Raw genomic sequence first — 22,773 nt, forward strand, 5'->3', positions numbered from 1 at the left:
GGGCGTTTGAACCGACAAAAAAGTTGATTAGGATTAAAGATCAAAAATTTTGCGGAGGAGATACTAAAAGGAATGGATCGACATTGACCGTTATGGAAGTGGATCTCCAGCCACAACATATGGTGCTATAGGCGGTTTTTACACTCTTCGGGCTGTTTGCTCAAGAAGTATGGACTTGCCCCTAAAAAAACTTTTACCATCGTAATTGAGGCAGCGAATGCAAGTTGCTTCAACAAAAATCAAAGTGATTCGATATTAGGTCTTAAAGTGAACTTATCCGAAATTTTGTGTGGGAGGTACCGGATGGAGTTGACAAATATAGTCCATATTTGAACCTGATCTATATCTGGTAGATATATTAGGATGTGTAAAGAATGGACCAAATCGGCCACTCGCTTCAAGAGTTATCGTACGCACAATTTTTCCGAACATTTTTGAACTTTTGTGGGGGAGGTACCTGAAGGAGTGGGCCGATATGGCTTATCTTCGAACTTGAACAAAGTTTGGAAACAATATAACGAAGGCCAAATTTTGGACGGAATCGGCATATCCGTTCGAGAGTTATCTTGCGCTCCAACCACCTCACACCGTGTCATAGGGTTTTTTTGCAACTTTCATGCTATTTTCTCAGGAAGTATGGACTTGCCCCTGATGAAACTTGTACCGTCGTATGGAGGGCAGCGAATGCAAGTTGCTAAAATAAAAATCAAACCGATTCGAGAGATGGCCCTAAATTGAAATTTTGTGTGGGAGGTACCCGAAGGAGTGGACCAATTGAGTCCATAGTGGAACCTCATATTACTCTTGTAGAAAGTTTACGCTATACAAAGTATGGGCCAAATCGGTCACTCCCTTCAAGAGATATAGTGCGCACAAACTTTCCGAACATTTTCGAACTTTTCTGGGGGAGGTACCGGAAGGAGTGGACCGATGTAGTTCATCTTCGAACATAAACTAAGTTTGGCAAAATATTACGAAAGGCAAAATTTGAACCGAATCGGTTCATCCGTTCGAGAGTTATCGTGCGCTCCAACCAGCAGGACAGACAGACAGACAGACGGACGGACATGGCTAGATCGACTCCAAATTGTCTGAAACACATTTCGTCCAAACATACTTGGGGTCTAAAACCATTGTTTCCATGAGGCACATTTTCATCGTATCAAAGTGTATATGGGCAAAACTGCCAATTATTTCATATTCCATTTCCAAAAAAATGAATTTTTTCTTTTCTCGCTACATTAACGATTTTTGGTACATAGGTTAAGAAAAAATTCCCCAGTACAAATCCGCACGCGAGCAAATTTTTGGTTGTTGCGGACAAATGTTATCGCGGTTTTACTTCTGCTTTTAAGAAAAAAATATTATAAACACGCTAATTATTTTATTGAGCACAATTGTCACTAAAAAGTTATCACGAAGTGACGTCATTAAGTAGATTGCATAATACTTGTAAAATGTTTCTCAGCATTCGCGGAATTTACAAAAAATTTACAAAATTTTAAATGTAATCCGAATTTTTTGAAAATATAGCTCCATATACCCGTCAAAAATTACAAAAAAGTAACAGTTTTAAATAAAGACTTCACGGGGAATCAAATGAGACCAAACTTATAATCATCGGGATAGTAGTTAGGATATTATAGCCAAAATAAGCGCATATTTGTGTTACAAAAAACTAATTTTGGTTTGGAATAATAGTTTTCACACGCATTCTAGAGTCGAAAATATTGGAAAAATTCTATAAGAGTACTTCTTTTATTTTTCTTGAAACTCCCAAGAAAATGGGTGGATTTTGCTTTATCTACATTCACATAGAAGGTTTCCCATTGAGGAAAGTTATCGGGTTGTTGAAATAAATCATTAGACTTCTTAAACGGAAACAGAGTTCAAATAAACCGCTTTAACTTATATGCATTATTAAAATATGTGTAAATCGCGTAATTATCAAAATCGTTTTGTCCGCATGTGATTTTCATGTACAGCAAGACCATATCTTTTAATTTGTATATATTTTTCGAAATATAATTTGGACGCTAAGATGTAGCATCGGCTGCATCTTAGCATTAAAAAACCTATAAAACATCGCTAATTTTCCCAAAGTTCATACAATTTCGTTCCGCATCCGGTTTTAGTGTCACCATGAAAATCTGCATCGATATATACCTATTTCAAGGCAATCAGTCAAGAACCGTGGATGTAGCATCACACACTATTTTTGGGATAAAATGAATGTAGTTCCCTTATCAGTGAAGTTTTTAAATCTTTGTTTCCGCAAAAAGGAAGATCCTGCACTAGTTTTTTCATAGCAGTGCAAGCTGCCGACAGAATACGCGATAAAATGCGCGATATTTTCAAAAACAATATTAGGTGATTTTCCTACCTTGTAATTTCTCGCGTTTTAGTAGATGGAATTTCACGAGTATTGATTTATTAGATCCGCAACGTAAAAATCAAAAATTTGCAATCAAGTACGAGTAAATCGAATGCCAATTGTAAAAATTAGGCCCGAAAAATATGATTTTTAGAAATTTGTTCACACAAAATTTTCGTATTTGGATACAGATTTCTCTGAAGCTGTGTAGGCTACATTCACGACACATATATCAAATAAGTCAGAATCGTGAGTTATACAATCCTATATATGATTTTTTGAAAAACCTGTTTGCGGAACGAAATTATAAGAAAATTTCAAAAAACACTTAAAATCTGGCTTCAACATGTCAGCATCATTTAATGGTAGACGCAGATCAAATTTTGAGAAGTTATACACTAGTGAGATGATCCTTATTTAGATGCCTTTTACTTTTACTTTAACGGGAAAATCGTAAAAAGTGTGGTTTAATCACAAATCGAGAGAAAACAAAAAAAGACACGTTGGCTTCAACCCATTTTTACCCATTTTTTAACATAAATATAGCCACAGCTTCCACGCAAATCAACTTTGAAACCCAATATTTTTTGCCAAGTCTAAAAATATTTCATTTTATCCAAAAGCATTTAAATTGTACAATATACAACCACTATTCGCGAGTTATAAAGGGGTAAACCTTGGCTTCAACGATGTTAAATTTTCAATAATATTGCCCATATACCCTCCTTAGCCTAAAGGCTGAGGGTATAAAAACAAGTAGACATACTCTCTGCCTCTGAGAATTGAAACTTTCATCTATTGACTATATCGAATCTAATACCCCACACAGCTACGCAGATTTTGTGGCCCTTTGTGGAAGTATGAACTTGCCGACAAAAAATATGTTTGGTTTGAGGAGGATGTACTTCAAAAATGGGACGACATAGTCCGTTTTAGAAGTGGCTCTTATTTGGCACTCATGACATTCTATAGATATTGTGTCCACCAGTCATTTCAGTTGGTCACCGTATACCTTAAAGGTTTTGGACCACTATATCAGGAAGCATGGCCTTGCCCACGAAGAACATAATATCGCTTAGACAGGACTACAAGGAGTATCATTGGTATAATTTTCCAAAGGATATTCGAACAGATCCTAAACTTCACTTAAATAAAAATGTGATCTTTTGTGGGGGAGGTACCCTAAGGAGAAGAGCGATATGGACCATTTCTTCGTGACTTGGTAAGTTATCGTCCGCACTATTTTTGTGGAAGGTTTTGAAATTTTTGTGGGGGAGGTACCTAAAGGTATGGATCGACATACTCCAATATGAAAGTGGATCTTATTTTAGAAGTCATTTCAGTTGGTCACCGTATAACTTAGAGGTTTTGGAGTAGAATGTCTGGAAGCATATACTTGCCCACGAAGAACGTAATATCTCTGTAAACATTACTACAAGGAGTAGCATCGGTATAATTTTCCAAAGGATCTTTGAACAGATCCTGAACTGCACTTAAATAAAAATGTTGCAATTGTTTGGGGGAGGTACCCTAGGTAGTAGACCTATTTGAACCATTTTCGAAGTTAAACTACAAATTTTTTAAAGGTAAAATTTTGGATCGAATCGGCTGCGCCGTTTGAGAGTTATCGTGTGTTGCAGCCACTACATATGTTGTCACAGGGGTTGTTTACTCCTTTCGGGCCATTTTCTCAGGAAGTATGGACCCCTGAAAAAACTTGTACCGTCGTGATGGGGGCAGCGAATTCAATTTGCTACAACAAAAATCAAACCGATTTGTGAGCAGCCCTTAAACTGCACTTTTCCCAAATTTTTCGTGGGAGGTTCCTGAAGTAGTGGACCAATATAGTCCACATTTGAATCTAATCTATGTTTGACAGAAATATTACGATGTGCAAAGCAAGAACCAAATCGGTCACTGCCTTCAAGAGTTAATGTGCACACCATTTTAGCGAAATGTTTTGAAGTTTTGTGGGGCACGTACCCGAAGTAGTGAGCCGATATGACCCATCTTCTAACTTTAACTAAGTTTGGTCAAAATATAACGAAGGCCAAATTTTGGACCTAATCGGTTAATCCGTTCGAGAGTTATCGTGCGCTCCAACCACTACACATGGTGCCATAGGGATTTTTTTACCTTTTGGGGTATTTTCTCAGGAAGTATGGACTTGCCACTGATAAAATTTGTACCGTCGTATAGAGGACAGTGAATACAAGTTGCAACAAAAAAAATCAAAGCGATTAGAGAGCAGGTCCTAAACTGAACATTTCCGAAATTTTGTGTGTGAGGTACCCGAATGAGTGGAACGATTGAGTCCATATTGGAACCTCATCTAAGTCGGTTACTCCATCCAAGAGTTATCGTGCGCACAAATTTTCCGAACATTTTCGAACTTTTGTGGGGGAGGTACCCGAAGGAGTCGACCGATATGGTCCATCTTCGAACTTAAAGTAAGTTTGAACAAAATATTACGATACACAAAATTTGGTTCTAATCAGTTGATCCGTTTGAGAGTTATAGTGCGCACCACCCAGCCAGACAGACGGACATTGCTGAATCGACTCCAAATTGTCTGAAACGGATTTCGCCCAAACATACTTGGGGTCTAAAACCATTATTTCGATGAGGCACATTTTGCCCGTATGAAAGTGTATATACGCTAGTTAGCATAAATGCTGAGGGTATAATAAGACTTTTTGGACTGTGCGTTCAAAAAAATGCAAAAAGTGTTGAACAATTGTGGAGAAGATACCGGAAGGAATGGTCCGACATATTCCATTTTGGTACTGTATCTAATTTTGAAAGTCAGTAGATTCGATAGTTATGTAGGATTTTTTTAGCTTTTGGGTTATTTTGTTAGGGAGCATGTACTGCCCACAAATAATGTATATCCTGGTAATCAGAATCACAGGATTTACTACCTGTGTTGAAAAATTCAAAACAATCTCCGAACAACTCTGAAACTGCACTTAAGTGAACATTTTGACCTATTGTGAGGGAGATACCTGAAAGAGTTTTCCGACATATCGAAAGTTATCATCCCAATCCACCATTTAAATTGGTCACCGTAGGATTTTAGAATTAGAACTTTGGGAGCCACCGTGGTGCAGTGGTAAGCACGTCTGCCTTGCATTCAGAAGTTCTGCGGTGCAATCCCTTACTGTTCTAGTGTCCCCTCATCGTAATGTTGGCGTAGATTTCTTGAGTATTTCAGCCATGAAAAACTTCTCTAAAAAGTGGTGTCGTAAGACACGCCATTCGGACACGGCGATAAAAAGTAGATCCCATATCATTAAGCCAGTAGTAACCCGTGTGCGAGAGAATTCTCCCTTGTGCCTTGGTGGGTGTTGTTGGAACATATATTTACTCGTATATGTATTTATGTAATTTTCCGTTAAAATTTAAAACTGCCCTTTAACTACAAATAAGCGAACATTTTGAAAATTTGGGAGGATTTTACGTTTGGAAACAACGTTACTATGTGCGATCTTGTTGTGCTGATGCACCGGTAAAATCATAGTCTTCTCATGATTATCCAACACGGCTGCAGGGAAATATTCTATATGTCTTCGAAAAGTTTGACATGGCTTGTCCCAATTTGAACTTCTATATCTCAACAAGTAAAAAGTATCAGTCGGCTTTGCCGACAGAGATATACCCTCAACCTATGTGAATTGGAACTTTCAGCTACGGACAGATGAAATGTATTTAGGGTATTTTCAGAATTCGGTGGTGCTTTTGGGACATTTGAACTTGCCGACAAAAATCTGGATTAGGATTAAAGATCAAAAGTTTTGCGGAGGAGGGAATGGACCGGTATAGTGCATCACGAAAGTGGATCTTATTTTGAGAGTCATATCTTTTCGATAGATATTGCGCCAACTAGTCATTTCAGTGTGTTATCGTTGGACCAGTATGCCAGAAAGCATGGGCTTCTCAACGGAAAACATAATATGGCTGTAAATAGAACCACAAAGAACATCATCGGTATAAATTTCCAACGGATCTCCGAACATACCATAAACTGTATCCTAAGGAGTGGACCGATATGGGCTATTTTAGAAGATAAACTAAGATTTTAACAAAATATGACGAAAGCCAAATTTTGGACCAAATCGGTTTATCAGTTCGAGAGTTATTGTGCTCTCCAGCTATTACATATGGTGTCATGTGGGTTTTTTACAACTTTCGGGCTGTTTTCCCAAGAAGTATGGACTTGCCACTGAAAAACTTTTACCGTTGTAATTGAGACAGCGATTGCAAGTTGCTTCAACAGAAATCAAAGTTAGTCAAGAGCAGGTCTTAAAGTGAACTTATCCGAAATTTTGTGTGGGAGGTACCCAAATGAATGGACAAATATAGTCCACATTCAAACCTGAACTATATCTGATAGATATATTAGGATGCGTATAGTATGGACCAAATCGGTCCTTTTTTCAAGTGTTATCGTGCGCACAATTTTTTGGAACATTTTTGAACTTTTGTGGGAAGGTACCTGAAGGTATGGACCAATTGAGTCTATATTGGAACCTCATCTAAGTCTGGTATAAATTTCACGATGTGCAAAGTAGGGACCAAATAAGTTATTCCCTTCATGAGTTATCGTGCGCACAAATTTTCCGAACATTTTCGAACTTTTGTGGGGGAGGTACCGGAATGAGTGAACCGATATAACCCATCTTCGAACTTAAATTAAGTTTGGACAAAATATTGGGAAAGCCAAATTTTGGACCAAATCGGTTCATCCGTTAGAGAGTTAGCGTGCGCACCAGCCAGCCAGACAGACATACAGACGGACGGACATTGCTAAATCGACTCCAAATTGTCTGAAAAACATTTCGTCCAAACATACTCGGGGTCTAAAACCATTATTTCGGTGAGCCACATTTTGCCCGTATGAAAGTTTATGTATATACCCTCGTTAGCATAAATGCTGAGTATATAAAAAATATAGGTTTCAACAAGTAAGAAAAGCGTTAAGTTCGGCCGGGGCGAACTTTTTATACCCTCCACCACAAATTTCAGCCATTTCGGTGGATTAATGTGACCACAACCTTCAAAAACCCGAAATCCGGAAGGTACCGTTCTATGGGGGCTACATGATGGCGTGGACCTATACCTAAAAATTTCTAGGGGAAAGTTGTATACGCCTAAAGAAGACTAAATACCAAATTTCAGCCATCTCGGTGTGATAATGAGGCTAAAACCTTCAAAATATCGAAAATCGGGAGATATCGTATTATGGGGGTTATATCAACACGTGGACCTATATAAAAATTTTATGGTAGAAATGTTTCTTATGCTCTGGAAACACAAATACAAAGTTACAAGCGATTCTTTGGTCAAATGGGTCAGATACATTCAAAATATATTAAAATGACGCGTACTTTATAAGGGGCCTTATGTGGGGGCTATACCAAAACGTGGACCTATATAACCCAACTTTGGTAGGAATGTTTTCTGGCCTCTGAAGACACAAAGTACCAAATTACAACCAATTCCGCGGTCAAATGGGTCTAATACGTTCAAAATATATTAAAATGACGCGTACTTTATATGGTGCCTTATATGGGGACTATACCAAAACGTGGACCTATATAACCCAACTTTGGTCGGAATGTTTTTTGGCCTCTGGATACACAAAGTACCAAATTACAACCAATTCGGTGGTCAAATGGGTCAAATACATTCAAAATATACTAAAATGACGCGTACTTTATATGGGGCCTTATATGGGGGCTATACCAAAACGTGGACCTATATAACCCAACTTTGGTAGGAATGTTTCTTGGCTTCTGGAGACACAAAGTACCAAATTACAACCAATTCGGTGGTAAAATGGGACAAATATCTTAAAAATTCCTTAAAACGACGACGCGTCACGCGTCATTTTGTATGGGGGCTATACGAAAGCGTGGACCTACATAGCCCGCTTTCAATACCAAAAGTCCTACGTACATATAATATATTTTCCCAAAGTTTCATCAACCTACGTCAATCCGTTCGGACGCTAGAGTGATTTCCACAGACGGACAGACGGACAGACGGACGGACATGGCTATATCGATGTAGAATTGCACGCTGATCAAGAATATATATACTTTGTGGGGTCTACAATGATTATTTCGAGTAGTTACAAACGTAGTGACAAACTTAATATACCCCCATCCTATGGTGGAGGGTATAAAAATGTATCCCTACCATCGAGGGGAGGGGGGTTTTCAAGGGAAGATTTTTTTTATTTGAAGACAGATCAGACATAATATATACCAAAACTTGTTTAAAATTTTACTTTTTTCATTTTTTTTAATTGAGTTTACTGTTCGAACAATCGAACACTAAATACGAAATGGGTTAAGGCACACAGTGATATGTCGGCAAAGGCGAAAGAAACAGTTTTACTTGTTTTTATTTATCTATATTACCAAATAAATTATTACTCTACTAATTGATACGTTTTTTGTTTTTTCTTTAATTTCAGGTAATATTTCAAATGCAAGATGTTGTACAGGTAACGTTATACGAAATATATTTAAATAATATACAAATTTGAAAAGACATACATACATAAAATATGATAAAAAAATAATTTTCAAGCATATCATTGAAATTATATTAATTACAATGGGAGTTCCATTTATTATTTATTTTCAAATCAATTAACCTTTGAAATTTAAATATTCGCTCTAGTCTATTAATCATAACTAAACTAAAATGCCTTTACAAATATACGTATTTACATGTATGTACTTCTAGACATGTAAATAGACGAAAAATAAATACCGACTGTTGACCAATAAAAAAAGCAAATAAATATCACGTTCAAAATATGTTGAAATATGCCAAACGCTTGAAAACGAAAACCTACGGGCAATTGCAATGACGACAATAAGTTATCGAAAAAACCGCAACAAAAGTTTGCAATTTATTTGACACTTTTTTAATATTTCCCAATTGTCCATTGCCACTGTGGCTATTTGTAAGGTTTTGCAGTCGCACAAAAAAGCCCCCCAAATAAAAATCGTACATTTTATATTGTTTGGATTAAGTGTAATGTTCGATGTGGCCAAGGGGATAACAAGAAAAAGACACATACGAACATTCTCCTAAAAGCAACGCATTCATTTAACATGTTCATTTGTATTTCATTTTTACCAATGGCGTGGCAAGCCGAGTGTTCAATGGGAAATTATGGCCATTGAATTCTTAATTATTCTAAATCGAAAAAAATGAACAGCGACAATTCTATTGGAAAATTCACTTAACCCCGCCAATATTGGTCCCCACAACACTACTCACACCACATTATTTGTGTTTTGTTTTTGTAAATATTGATGTTGTCTATTTCCTTGTGTGTTAAAATATGTTATATAGTTCGTGTTGTGTTATTAATATTGTTGGTTTTTATTGTTGTTTTGTTTTCCATAGAAAACAATCTATGTTATGTTTTGTGCATGTCCATAAGTCTGCAACACCAATGACAACAATACAAAATAAAAAGAAGAACAAAAAATACGTTGCAAAAATCGAAAACATTTATCATCATAACACACTCCCACGCCCCATTTTGATTCGTGATAAAAATGTTCCAATTGATGTCATTTTGAACAATTGTCTGCAGGCATAGTGACTGACGACAGCAAATCGAAGTGGAAACGTATTTAACCAAGAAAACATTGTGGTACTAGGGCTGCAGTCAGACTATATACCATTGTGAAAGGAAATATTAAATATTATTTTTCTATATTTTTATATTTTATATTCTAAATTTTATATTTTGTACTTTATATATTGTATATTATATGTATTTTATTTTATATTTATACTAGCAAACCCCGGTCCGCGTTGCTGGCCCGCCGCAATGAGTTTTAAGGACAATTTTTTATGGACTTTATGCTTGACAATTCAAAAATTGGTATTTTCTACCTCACTTTTTCGGTACATTGTCAACTCGTGGAGATTTTAAACGTATCTACAGATTTTGTCTGTAACCTTTCTATATTCATACGGATTTTGTCGAATTTGTTCGACAATTGATACTGTTTAGCATTTATTATCGTCCACGTCCCCTGTATTTTTACTAAAGCGATCTAATTTTAAAAGTTAAAAAATCGAAAAGTCGAATTCTCCCGCTTACTAAGACTTATACGTTTTATACCCTCCGTCATTCATTCCGTTTGTAACACATCGAAATATTCGTCGGAGACCCTATATATATGTATTATTGATCAGCATAAAATTCTATGTCGATTTAACCATGTCCGTCTGTCTGTCTGTTGAAATCAAGATACAGCTCGCAATTTTAAAGATAGAGAGTCAATATTTGGTATAGAAGTGTTTATTACTTGCAGGATGCTTGGTATTGAAAATGGGCTATATCGGTCCACGTTTTGATATAGCCCCCATAGAACGGTACCACCCGATTTTCGGTATTTTGAAGGTATTAGCTTTATTATCACACCGAAAGTACTGAAATTTGGCACTTAGTCTTTTTTTGTCGGTATCGGTCCACGCCTTTATATAGCCCCCATAGAACGGTATTTTGAATTTTCTGTATTTTGAACGTTGTGGCCTCAATATTGCAATGAAATGGCTGAAGTTTGGTGTCATCAACTTTCCTCCGAAATGGCTGAAATTTGGTATTTAGACCTCGTTGGGGGTTCTCAACTTTCCTCTTTAAATTTGTCGTATAGGTCCACGCCTTCATATAGTCCCATAGAACGGTACCTCCCGATTTTCGGTATTTTGAAGATTGTGGCCTCAATTTTCCTCCGAAATGGCTGAAATTTGGTATTTGGACTTGGTTGGGGATACCCAAAATTTGTCGATATCGGTCCACGCCTTCATATAGCCCCCATGGAAAGGTACCTTCCGATTTTCGGTATTTTGAATATTGTGGCTTCAATATTCCACCAAAATGGCTGAAATTTGGTATTGAATTTTCTTTGCGTCTAAAATTGAATTGAAACTAATTTTTCCATTTTACTTCTATACATTTCGTGGTGGAGGGTATACAAGTTCGGCCCGGCCGAACTTAACGCCGTTCTTACTTGTTTAGTTTTAGATGGCTGATGGACCGTTGAACCTCACCATTTAAGGAAATTTGTAAATTTATCGTTTTTCTTGATCAGGGGTGCATCCACCGTTATGTCGAAAATCAATTTGCAAGCCGATGCACCCATAAGTTTACCAAATATAGAGATTATAAAACAATAGGCCCCCGAAATTCATCTACAAATAAATAGCATATCGGACAAAGGGACATTCCCCAGCATTTTCTAAAAATTGCATGAAATTAGGTCGAGTAGTTTTGGAACAATAATGTATTGAAAAGAGTGGGTGTTGTCATCAGTGTTCAAGATATAACATATTTAAAAAAGTGGGCGTGGTCTGGTATTTTGGCTCCAAATATGTACCTAGGGCACACACAACCCCATTGCCTCCCAAAATTTATACTGAAACCGATATAATCATAAGTTTGGCTTATACATATAGTATTTAAAAGAAAGGGGCGGGGAAGGTATCCCACCTCCTCCGAAATACGTAAAATATACATAAAAAGGGCAAACATTGAGCTTTTGCTGCAAATTTGATGGAAATTGGTTCAATAGTATTTGAGATATAACATTAAAAAAAACAGGAGTGGTCGGGTCTTTAGGCCCCAAAGAAGTTATACATTGCAGAGTAATCCGTAATTTTTTAAACCGATACACGTGTAATTTTTGCAAATATAGCGTTTTTCGCATAGAAGAGGTACCCCGCCCCCTCAGGTATTCAATAAAATATGTAGTCTGCTTTTGGGGGGCATTTCTGTATATTCCCTGAAAATTTTAGGAAAATCGGTTCGGTAGTTTTTGCAGAAAAACTTTAAATTGAAAATTTAAATTTAAATGAAAATTGAAAAAGTGGGCGCGGTCAAATTTTCTTTCCATAAAAACCTAAGTTGGGTTATGATGGCATTTGTTTTTTATTCATAAAGATATGGCGTTTGGGCAAAGGGAAGTACCCCGCCCCTTCGAAATTCAAGAAAACATGCATCCTTTTTACCTCCGGAGGCAATCCCTGTATATTCCCTGAAAATTTCAGGAAAATAGGTTCAGTGGTTTTGTAGATGTAACATATTTTAAAAAGTAGGAGTGGTCAAGTTGTTGAGTTCCAAATATGTAGGTAAGGTCCACAATTGTCTCGCAAATTAATTTCCAAACCGACACATTCGTAATTATTGTAAATTTACATTCCATGACAATTTCAGGAAAATCAATTCAGTAGTTTTTGTAGAAATGATTAAAATTGAAAACTAAAAAATGCGGGCGTAAAAGTGGGCGTGTCAAATTTTCTTTGCATAAAAACATAAGTTTAGTTATGACGAGCATTCCAAAAAAAGAATTATCCAAATCGGTCCAGCCGTTTTCAACTGATACCATTACCAACGAACGACATTTGTTATTTATATAGATATAAGCTTTGTTCCTTTACGTTAAAAATTCTTCAAGTTTTACCAATTAAACTTGAAGCAAAATTTAAGAGAAAGCATGCCAAATGGCTTTCTCTTTTGATACTTTTTGCTCGACAAATTTCGTGGTGTACAAAGTGGAAAATCTGTCAAACTGCTTATTTGACATTTATTTGACAATTAACACCAAACAGAAATGCAAAAAACAACGCGCACTGTCAAAGCAAAATAAAATGAAATAAAATAAATAAAAATAATAAAAAAAATTAAACCAGTGAAATAAAAACTAAAATACAGTGAAATTTATTTTGTTTGTTGTTGTTATTTTAAGCAGCCATGTTTGTTTTTTGACATTGTTGCCTAGAGTTTGGGAATTCCCGACTTTTTCTCATTCCCGGGAACCCGGGAATTCCCGGGACTATGGGAAATCGAAACCGTGGGGCATAGACGTGACAGAGAGTAAGGAAACATGATGTACTTACTCCCTTTATGTGTAGTTTTGTCGTTAGTTATCTCTTTGGAACACTATTAAGGGTAAAATACAAAAGGGTCAAAAAGCAAAAGCAAACATCTTAAAAGACGTTGCGCCAAAATCTTGAAAGAACCAATAAATCATATACGGCATATGGCAGCTGTTCAAGAATTTCTATATGTATGCGATCAAAATCCAATTATTCGTGACTAATTTGCGGAGGTTATATAAAATACTCGTATATGTTTCGCACTACCAAAGTTCCTTGATATCAAAGAGTTCTGTCCGATTATATTTTTAAAGTCAACGCGTGTTAATCATAGAACAAATCCGTTTCTAGCGAATTTTTATTTGGCTGACCTTTTGAGTTCACGACTTCACAATTGCAACACGATGGCACCAATGATTAGAGGCGTATTTATATGAACATTCATACCATAGTTATTACTGGCTTCGAATCCTAATATACTCCATTTGCCACTTATACATTATACAGTTTTTAATATTGCAGACAATAATTTTGGAGAATAGATCACAGCTTTAAAATAAAGCTATGTACATGACTTATATATGAAAATACAAATACCAGTATTCCCGGGAATTTCAAAAAAATTTCCCGGGAAATCCCGTTCGGGAATTCCCGACCAGAAACTCTATTGTTGCCAGATCTACTATTCTTCCGTTCCTTTACTTATGTGCAAAACTTGTTACGTGAGACCAATTTTACCGTTATATCTTTTGCTACTTTTCCTATTAAAAAAAGTAAAGGAACAAAGCTATCGCATTTTTAAAGAAATAGTGTATAGGGGAAGTAGCCCGAGCGTCAACAAAATATGTAGTCTATTTTCACCGGGGGCCATCCCTGTACATTCCTGACAATTTCAGGGAAATCAGTTCAGTAGTTCTTTTATAGAAAGTGGGCGTGGTCAAATTTTTATAAAAACCTAAGATGGGTTATGACGAACATTTCAAAAAAAAGAATTATCCGAATCGGTCCAGCCGTTTTCAACTGATGCCATTACCAACGAACGACATATGATTTGTATAACCTCAGCATTTATGCTAACGAGGGTATATCACGAATATTGTCAATTATTTCATATTCCATTTCAGAAAAACAGGATACATTTTTTCGCGCTACATCAACGATTTTTGGTATGTAGGTTAAGAAAAAAATTCCCAGTACGAATCTGGTCGCGAGCCAATTTTTGGTTGTTGCGGACAAAAGTTATGGCGCTTTTATTTCGCTTTTTAAGAAAGAAAATATTATAAAAACGCTAATTATTTTAAAGAGCACAATTGTTACAAAAAAGTTCTCTCGAAGTGACTTAAGCGAGTAGATTGCATAATACCTGCAAAATGTTACACAGAATTCGCGGAATGTACATAAAATTGATACATTTTTTAATATAAGTCAATTTTTTTTTCAAAATTAAGGCCCATTTTGTGGTCATGAAATACGTAAACATTTGTTGTGGATCAAAACTTCATGGCGAATCAAATGAGACTACAATCATACAGATTGGTGTTATAGTTTCGATGTTACAGCCAAAACAAGCAGATATTTTGGGCAAAAAAATAATTTTTTGTTTGAAAAAATATTTTTTCACATGCATTATGTAGTAGAAAATATTGTAAAAATCTATAGGAATACTTCCTTCATTTTGCTTAAATCTCCCAATTAAATAGACGGATTTTGCTTTATTGACATTCATATGAGGATATATCTCAAAGCTTCTGAAATGGAAAAAGAGGTCAAATAACCCATTTTAATTTATATGCATTTTAAAATACGTGTAAATCGCGTAATTATCAAAATTATTTTGTCCGCATGTGATTTTCATGTACAGCAAGACTATATCTATTAAGTTGTATATATTTTTCGAAATATAATTTGGACTCTAAGATGTAGCATCGACTGCATCTTAGCATTAAAAAACCTATAAAATATCGATCATTTGCACAAAGTGCATACAATTTTTGTCCGCATCCGATTTCAGTGTCCACCATGAAAATCTACATCGATATATATCTATTTGAAGGCGATCAATCAAGAACCGTGGATGTAGCATCACACACTATTTTTTGGGATAAAATGAATGTAGCTTCCTCATCAGTGAAGTTTTCAAATCTCTGTTTCCTCTAAAACGAAGATGCTGCTCTAGTTTTTTCTTTGCAGTGGAAACAATCCGCAGAAAACGCGATAAAATACGCGATATTTTCAAAAACAATTTTAGGTGATTTTTCTACTTTGGAATTTCTCGTAACTCGCGTTTTAGTAGATGGATTTATTGGAGGAATGATTTATTGGATCCGGAACGTAAATAAAAATAGGTAAAAAACTTTTTAAGTTAAACGGTTTTATGTTAAACATACATTGCAATGTTTAAGATAAATGTACTAAAAACCAAAAAATAATAAAATAGATACAGTCGTGGGAATTATAAACATATGCGTAGACTAGACTAAAATAAAACCGTGGGGCACGTCAATTGTCTACAAATTATCGACTTAATGTGCGATAGAAGAATCGTTTAATTCGTCGTTAGGCAGTTGGCCCGCAGACGGTGAGGAAATTACTTACTATTTTCTTGCTCATTGAAATTCCAATAGTTATACACTCCATGTAAATAAAAGAGATGTTTCAACTAGTTTATCGTTGGACATTCACACTGCTGGCTGGCGAGGAATCGTTTCACTGCTCGTAGTTTGTCTTTAATCGACAAAGTACTACTCGCTCACCACTTTGAAACCCTAAAACTCGCTTATAATCGAGCTTGCTAGCTTGTTTCCACATTCTAGCCCTACTTATCACACGTCCATCGTTGTCGGTTGAACAACTGCCTAATTATAGTGTAACATTACAAAACAAATATTTTAATCAACGATTGCAGACAATTGACGTGCCCCACGGTTTTATTTTAGTCTAGTCTACGCATATGTTTATAATTCCCACGACTGTATATATTTTATTATTTTTTGGTTTTTAGTACATTTATCTTAAACATTGCAATGTATGTTTAACATAAAACCGTTTAACTTAAAAAGTTGTTTACCTATTTTTATTTTCTAGTTATACCCTCCACCATAGGATGGGGGTATATTAAGTTTGTCACTACGTTTGTAACTACCCGAAATAACCATTGTAGACCCCACAAAGTATATATATTCTTGATCAGCGTGCAATTCTACATCGATATAGCCATGTCCGTCCGTCTGTCCGTCTGTCCGTCTGTCTGTCCGTCTGTCCGTCTGTGGAAATCACTCTAGCGTCCGAACGGATTGACGTAGGTTGATGAAATTTTGGAAAATATGTTATATTTACGTAAGACTTTTGGTATTGAAAGCGGGCTATGTAGGTCCACGCTTTCGTATAGCCCCCATACAAAATGACGCGTGACGCGTCGTCGTTTTAAGGAATTTTTAAGATATTTGGCCCATTTTACCACCGAATTGGTTGTAATTTGGTACTTTGTGTCTTCAGAGGCCAGAAAATATTCCTACCAAAGTTGGGTTATATAGGTCCACGTTTTGGTATAGCCCCCACATAAGGCCCCTTATAAAGTACGCGTAATTTTAATATATTTTGAATGTATTAGACCCATTTGACCACAGAATTGTTTGTAATTTGGTACTTTGTGTCTCCAGAGGCCAACAAATATTCTACCAAAGTTGGGTTATATAGGTCCACCTTTTTTTATAGCCCCCATAAAAGGACCCATATAAAGTACGCGTCATTTTAATATATTTTGAATGTATTAGACCCATTTGACCACAGAATTGGTTGTAATTTGGTGTTTTGTGTCTTCAGAGGCCAGAAAACATTCCTACCAAAGTTGGGTTATATAGGTTCACGTTTTGGTATAGCCCCCACATAAGGCCCCTTATAAAGTACGCGTCATTTTAATATATTTTGAATGTATTAGACCCAGTTGACCAAAGAATCGGTTGTAACTTTGTATTTTGTGTTTCCAGAGGCTAAGAAACAGTTCTACCATAAAATGTTTATATAGGCCCACGTGTTGATATAGCCCCCATAATACGATATCTCCCGATTTTCGATATTTTGAACGTTTTAGCCTCATTATCACACCGAGATGGCTGAAATTTGGTATTTAGTCTTATTTAGGCGTATAAAACTTTCCGCCAGAAATTTGTAGGTATAGATCCACGCCATCATATAGCCCCCATAGAACGGTACCTTCCGAATTTCGGTATTTTGAAGGTTGTGGCCACATTAATCCACCGAAATGGCTGAAATTTGTGGTGGAGGGTATAAAAAGTTCGGCCCGACCGAACTTAACGCTTTTCTTACTTGTTTTTAGTTTTTATTTCGCATTCTGTTTAATAGTATTAAAGGCAACACACATCTGTGTGTATCGCTCCCGTTGTTTTGTTAACTTGGCTTCATATTCTTCAGGCGTTTCTGACGCTAACATCTGTGTGTATCGCTCACGTTGCTTTGTTAGCCTGGCTTCATATTCTTCAGGCGTTTCTGACGCCGTCATTTGTGTATATCGCTGACGTTGCTTTTTTATCCTTGCCTCATATTGCTCAGGTCTTATACTTTTCTTTCGCTTTTTGAAGCCTTCGTTTACGTTGTGTTGCAGTTTCTGTTTTATTTGTGTTTGTAATTTTTATATATTTTTTACCATTTGCACGAGTAATGGACATTTAAACGGTCAACCGGTTATCTTTTAAGGCCAATATTTTTTGCCACGTCCAAAAACATTTCATTTTATCTAAAAATATTTAATTTGTATAAAATACAATCACAAGTCGCGTGTTCTGAAAGGGTAAACCTTGGCTTCAGCTATGTTAAATTTTCAAAAATATTGGTGATATACACTTTCATATGGGCAAAATGTGCCTCATCGAAATAATGGATTTAGACCCCAAGTATGTTTGGACGAAATGTGTTTCAGACAATTTGGAGATGATTAAGCAATGCCCGTCCGTCTGTCTGTCTGTCTGGCTGGCTGGTGCGCACGATAACTCTCGAACGGATCAACCGATTCGGTCCAAAATGTGGCCTTCGTAATATTTTGTGCAAACTTAGTTTACGTTCGAAGATGGGTTATATCGGTCCAATCCTTCCGGTACCTCCCCCACCAATGTACGGAAAATGTGTGCGCACGATAACTCTAGTGTGATAAAAAACCCTATCTATCGATATCCCCGATAATTTTTTAGCTTTAATCCTTGTTATCTATATAGATTTTATATATTATTTTTTATTTTTATATTTTACATTATAAATTTTATATTTTATATATTTTATATTCAAAATATTATATTTTATTAAAATATATATTTTATATATTTAAATTTTATATATTTTACATTTTATATTTTTATATTTAAGATTCTATGTTTCACATTTGTAGTGAATGTTTCACATTATTTTGCTGGGTAATTATAGATTTCAATATTGCATTGTTATGACAATTTCCATAAACAATATAAGAAATATTTGCTGCCGTCTATGAAGTCTGTGTTTGGGTTATGGGTAATTGAGTTTACCTGCATATTTTTCCCGAATGGAAAATGAATTGTTTGGGAAAAAACATACATTCACATGTAAGTAAGTTGTGGCGACAATACAAAATAAATATATTTCTTCACGTTTGCTTTGTTTTTCCTTTGGGTGCTTTACAAAAATTAACTTTTGCCCAAAGCATTACTGTGTAAAAGTACCCAACCATTATGGTCTTTTACACAAACAATTTCCCTCAAAACTAAAGGTGTGGCGTATCCTTCAGCTACTATATCTCTTGCGTGGTTTAACAAAATTTGTTTGTACATTTTCATTAGGAATTGACGGTGACTGCATTCCACAAATCTGACCTCAAACACGTAGTCTTCGTCCCCCTCTTCCCCCAATTAGTCATCAATGTTTAAGCAAATTTTGTGCTTATTTAGCAAAATACTTACATGACATTAACATTAACTGCATAAGCAATAAAGTCGTTGACATGAAACCATCCTTTTTACCTACCTACCATCTACCAACGTCACTAACCGGTCGATGTCCTTAAACTAACATGGGTTAATTATACATACTTACATTCATGCATGATGCCCTGCATGCATGCTTCCTAGCTAGGAGGTTGTTATCCTCTTTTTGGTTTAATTCTTCATTACTGCTGTTATTTTTTCCTTAGGGTGTTTAACAATAGAATTGCGTGATTTTTACACACATCCATTGTTGTTGGTTGGTTGATGTTGTTGTTTCTTTTTACAGTGTTTTTTTATTTTAGGTATCCCTGTTTTTTGTTTGTCTTGCTTTTCAATGTTGCCTTTTATGTAAATTTATGTTAATTTGCATTTTGTTTGGCATTCTCTTGGTTAGAATGAAAATTGTGTTGAGGGAAAAATATAAAATTTGATGAATCATTTGAAATAAAAAATGTTAAAAGTTAAATGAAAATAAATTGAATTTATGTTCTTTAATTAACAAAAAAATACAATATGACAATATCTGGGAACAGTTTTTGAACTTAGATAGGGGTCTCTAATGTAAATAATTGGTCTGTTCCAGAACTACAAGAATCTACTAATTTTTACTATTTTTTCCGATAACATAAAGGAAAAAATGTTATCGTAGTAAAAAATAGTAGCTTCTTGCAGGTTCTGGAACAGAGCGAACATAAAAGGTTCTGGAACAGAGCGAACATAAAAGAGAGGCCAAGATAAATCCTTTATTTTTACATATTAAATCCAATCTAAACATACCTATCTGCCAAAACATACCAACAACCATTTATTTTACTTTATAACATTACTGTTATTTCCAATAAACATGCCACAGAATATATTTTCTTATATGGTCAAGGCAACTATAGTCCATAAAAAATCCTCCTTCAATAAATAACAGTTATTTATGTTTTCAAAATACCAAAATTGAAACATTTAGACGGAAATACACAAATAACTTGTTTCCTTTTGACAGAAATTTAAATTTCCGTTTTATCCAAGCAAATAATAAATGATTTATTGATTTCTAGAGAGGCAACTAACCGTCTGCCAAAACCAAGTTCAATATAAACTTCAACTAGCGGCATTATTCTTTGTCTTTTCACTAGCCCCTGCTGGTGATGTGATGGTGTTTTCGACAGCATCACTTCATTTTGGGAAGACGTGGAACAGTAGATAGGGGAGCGAGTTAGAGTATTGGAAAGAAAGCAAACTTTTACGTTGAAGTTATCTTGGACTATTAATCACATTTCTGTTCTGTCGTTGTTAAATAGACAACAGCACTTTTAACTGTGTCCTTCCATGTTTGTTTCCATGATTCGGCGGGTGGTTGGGTGTTTGGATGTTGATGTTTGGTTTGTTCGATCGTTGCTATTTGTAACATGAATGCCAACACTTTGTGTGCTGTGTGTGCTGCTGCAATAAAGTGTTTGAAAGTTCAATGTGTTGGCGGTATTTTTCCGTCGTAGAATGTCAGTGATGTGTAACAGCGACATTGTTGGAAAACCAAAGAGTTTCATGTGATGTACATACATGGCAAAATGTTTGTCAAAGGTGTCTAATGGTACTTTTTGTAGAGAAGATTGTATGTTAAGAAATGGCATTGGGTTTAAGAACTGATGTTCAGCCAAAAAAGGTCCCTATTTCTTAGATATTCATCTGTGCAGTGCATGTGGTAAAAAATATGACCGCATATTTAGTGCTAGATATTTCCAAATTCCTTGCATGCAAGAAAGCCGTAAAATAAGCTAAATAGACGTTCAATATTCATAAACATTATCACCGATAGAACCCGAACCCATGATCGTGCAATCGCTAGAGGTATAGTTCAACCCTCCATGAGCAACTTTATTTTACAGAGCTACAGAGCTTCGAATTGTTGTGTGTGATTCCACCTAAGACTGGAGTCCACATGACTAATTCATTATTCAACATTTCGAACTGGAGAGTGGATTGCACTTTAGTAAAAAACGGCACATCATAATAGCCCAGTCAAAATAGACATGTGTATAAGAGAGAAATGGCAAAAATCCCACAAAGCTGAATTTTGATGGAAAACTAGGGTTTACCATTAGAAGCAATGCCCTAAAAGTTTCCATCGACCCCATGTGGGCAAAAAAAGTTATTAGGGGTCAAATGACATTTTTGGATGCATTATTCACTTTTTTCTTATTTTTCTCAGAAACGCTAAGACTAAGCAAAAACCGCCTAAAGTAAAAGTTGTAGATTTAATAGTTGTCTACAATAATGGTCTTTATGATTTTTAAAAACGACCTAAAATTTTTGAGATATCGCGATCTAAACGTCAAATTAAAAATTAGCCTCGTAAGTACATTATGGATAGACCATATGCTAAGGAATAGATGGATAAGCTGCGCGCCACAAGACGTAACAAAAAGAGACAAAGTTGGCCAGGGGACGCTACAGGGAGGAATACTATCACCTCTCCTGGGTTTACCACTATAAATAGTCTAAGGATCTTTACCGACGAGGGATTTGAACCAATCTGCTATGCAGACGATGTATATCCGAATATACTCTGTAGAAGGGCCGAAACGGCTCTAAAAATAGCTTGCAACTGGGCTAGACCGAGAGGTCTAAATGTCAACCCGGAAAAAAGAACTATGTCTGTTCACTAGGTAAACGAAAATAGGAGCTTACGAAGAACCCGTTTTCCTAGATAAGATGATAAACATTTCTCCAACATTTAAGTACCTGGGAGTAATTCTGGACGGGAAACTTAAATGGAAAGACCATATTCAGGAAAGGGCTAATAAAGTCCACAGATGTTGGTCAACCTGCAGAAGAGCTATAGGCTCAAAATGGGGTTTCAGTCCTAATAGTCTACTGAGGATCTTAACCGACGAGGGATTTGAACCCATCTGATATGCAGACGACGTTATAATACTTCTTAGGGGAAAGAATCCAAATATACTCTGTAGAAGGGCCGAAACGGCTCTAATAATAGCTTACAACTGGGCTAGACCGAGAGGTCTAAATGTCAATCCGGAAAAAACAGAACTATGTCTGTTCACTGGGTAAACGAAAATAGGAGCTTACGAAGAACCCGTTTTTCTAGATAAGATGATAAACATTTTTCCAACATTTAAGTACCTGGGAGTAATTCTGGACAGGAAACTTAAATGGAAAGACCATATTCATGAAAGGGCTAATAAAGCCCACAGATGTTGGTAAACCTGCAGAAGGGCTCTAGGCTCAAAATGGCGTTTCAATCCTAGGATGACACACTGGTTATACAGAAGCGTAATTAGACCGATTCTAACTTAAGCATCTGTGGTATGGTGGACAGCTACGGACAAGAAATGCAACGTAAAAGTACTACAAAAAGTCCAAAGAATGTGCTGCTTAGTATTAGCGGAGCAATGAGGACTGCACCAACCAGGGCTTTACAGACAATTTTGTTTGTCCACCCAATAGAAATTCAGGTAAGGTATGATGCAGCCATCGCAGCTATAAGACTTAAGTCGATGAGCGAGT

General features: G+C 36.0%; 1 protein-coding gene across 3 annotated transcripts in view; it reads left to right on the forward strand.

The window, feature by feature from the left end:
• Positions 1–22,773, forward strand: part of sba (six-banded) — a 762,450-nt gene that overhangs the window by 702,713 nt on the left and 36,964 nt on the right. For 2 of the 3 annotated variants that reach the window (XM_073960711.1, XM_073960712.1), the window contains one exon: positions 8,856–8,885. The exons of the other annotated variant lie outside the window; for it this stretch is intronic. In XM_073960711.1, the coding sequence (XP_073816812.1) occupies positions 8,856–8,885 (30 nt within the window). The remainder of the gene's footprint in view (positions 1–8,855; positions 8,886–22,773) is intronic. 3 annotated transcript variants of the gene reach the window in all.

Source organism: Musca autumnalis, unplaced genomic scaffold (assembly GCF_047663935.1).
Source record: "Musca autumnalis isolate F117 unplaced genomic scaffold, ASM4766393v1 scaffold_1, whole genome shotgun sequence".
In the NCBI taxonomy this organism is placed as follows: domain Eukaryota; kingdom Metazoa; phylum Arthropoda; class Insecta; order Diptera; family Muscidae; genus Musca; species Musca autumnalis.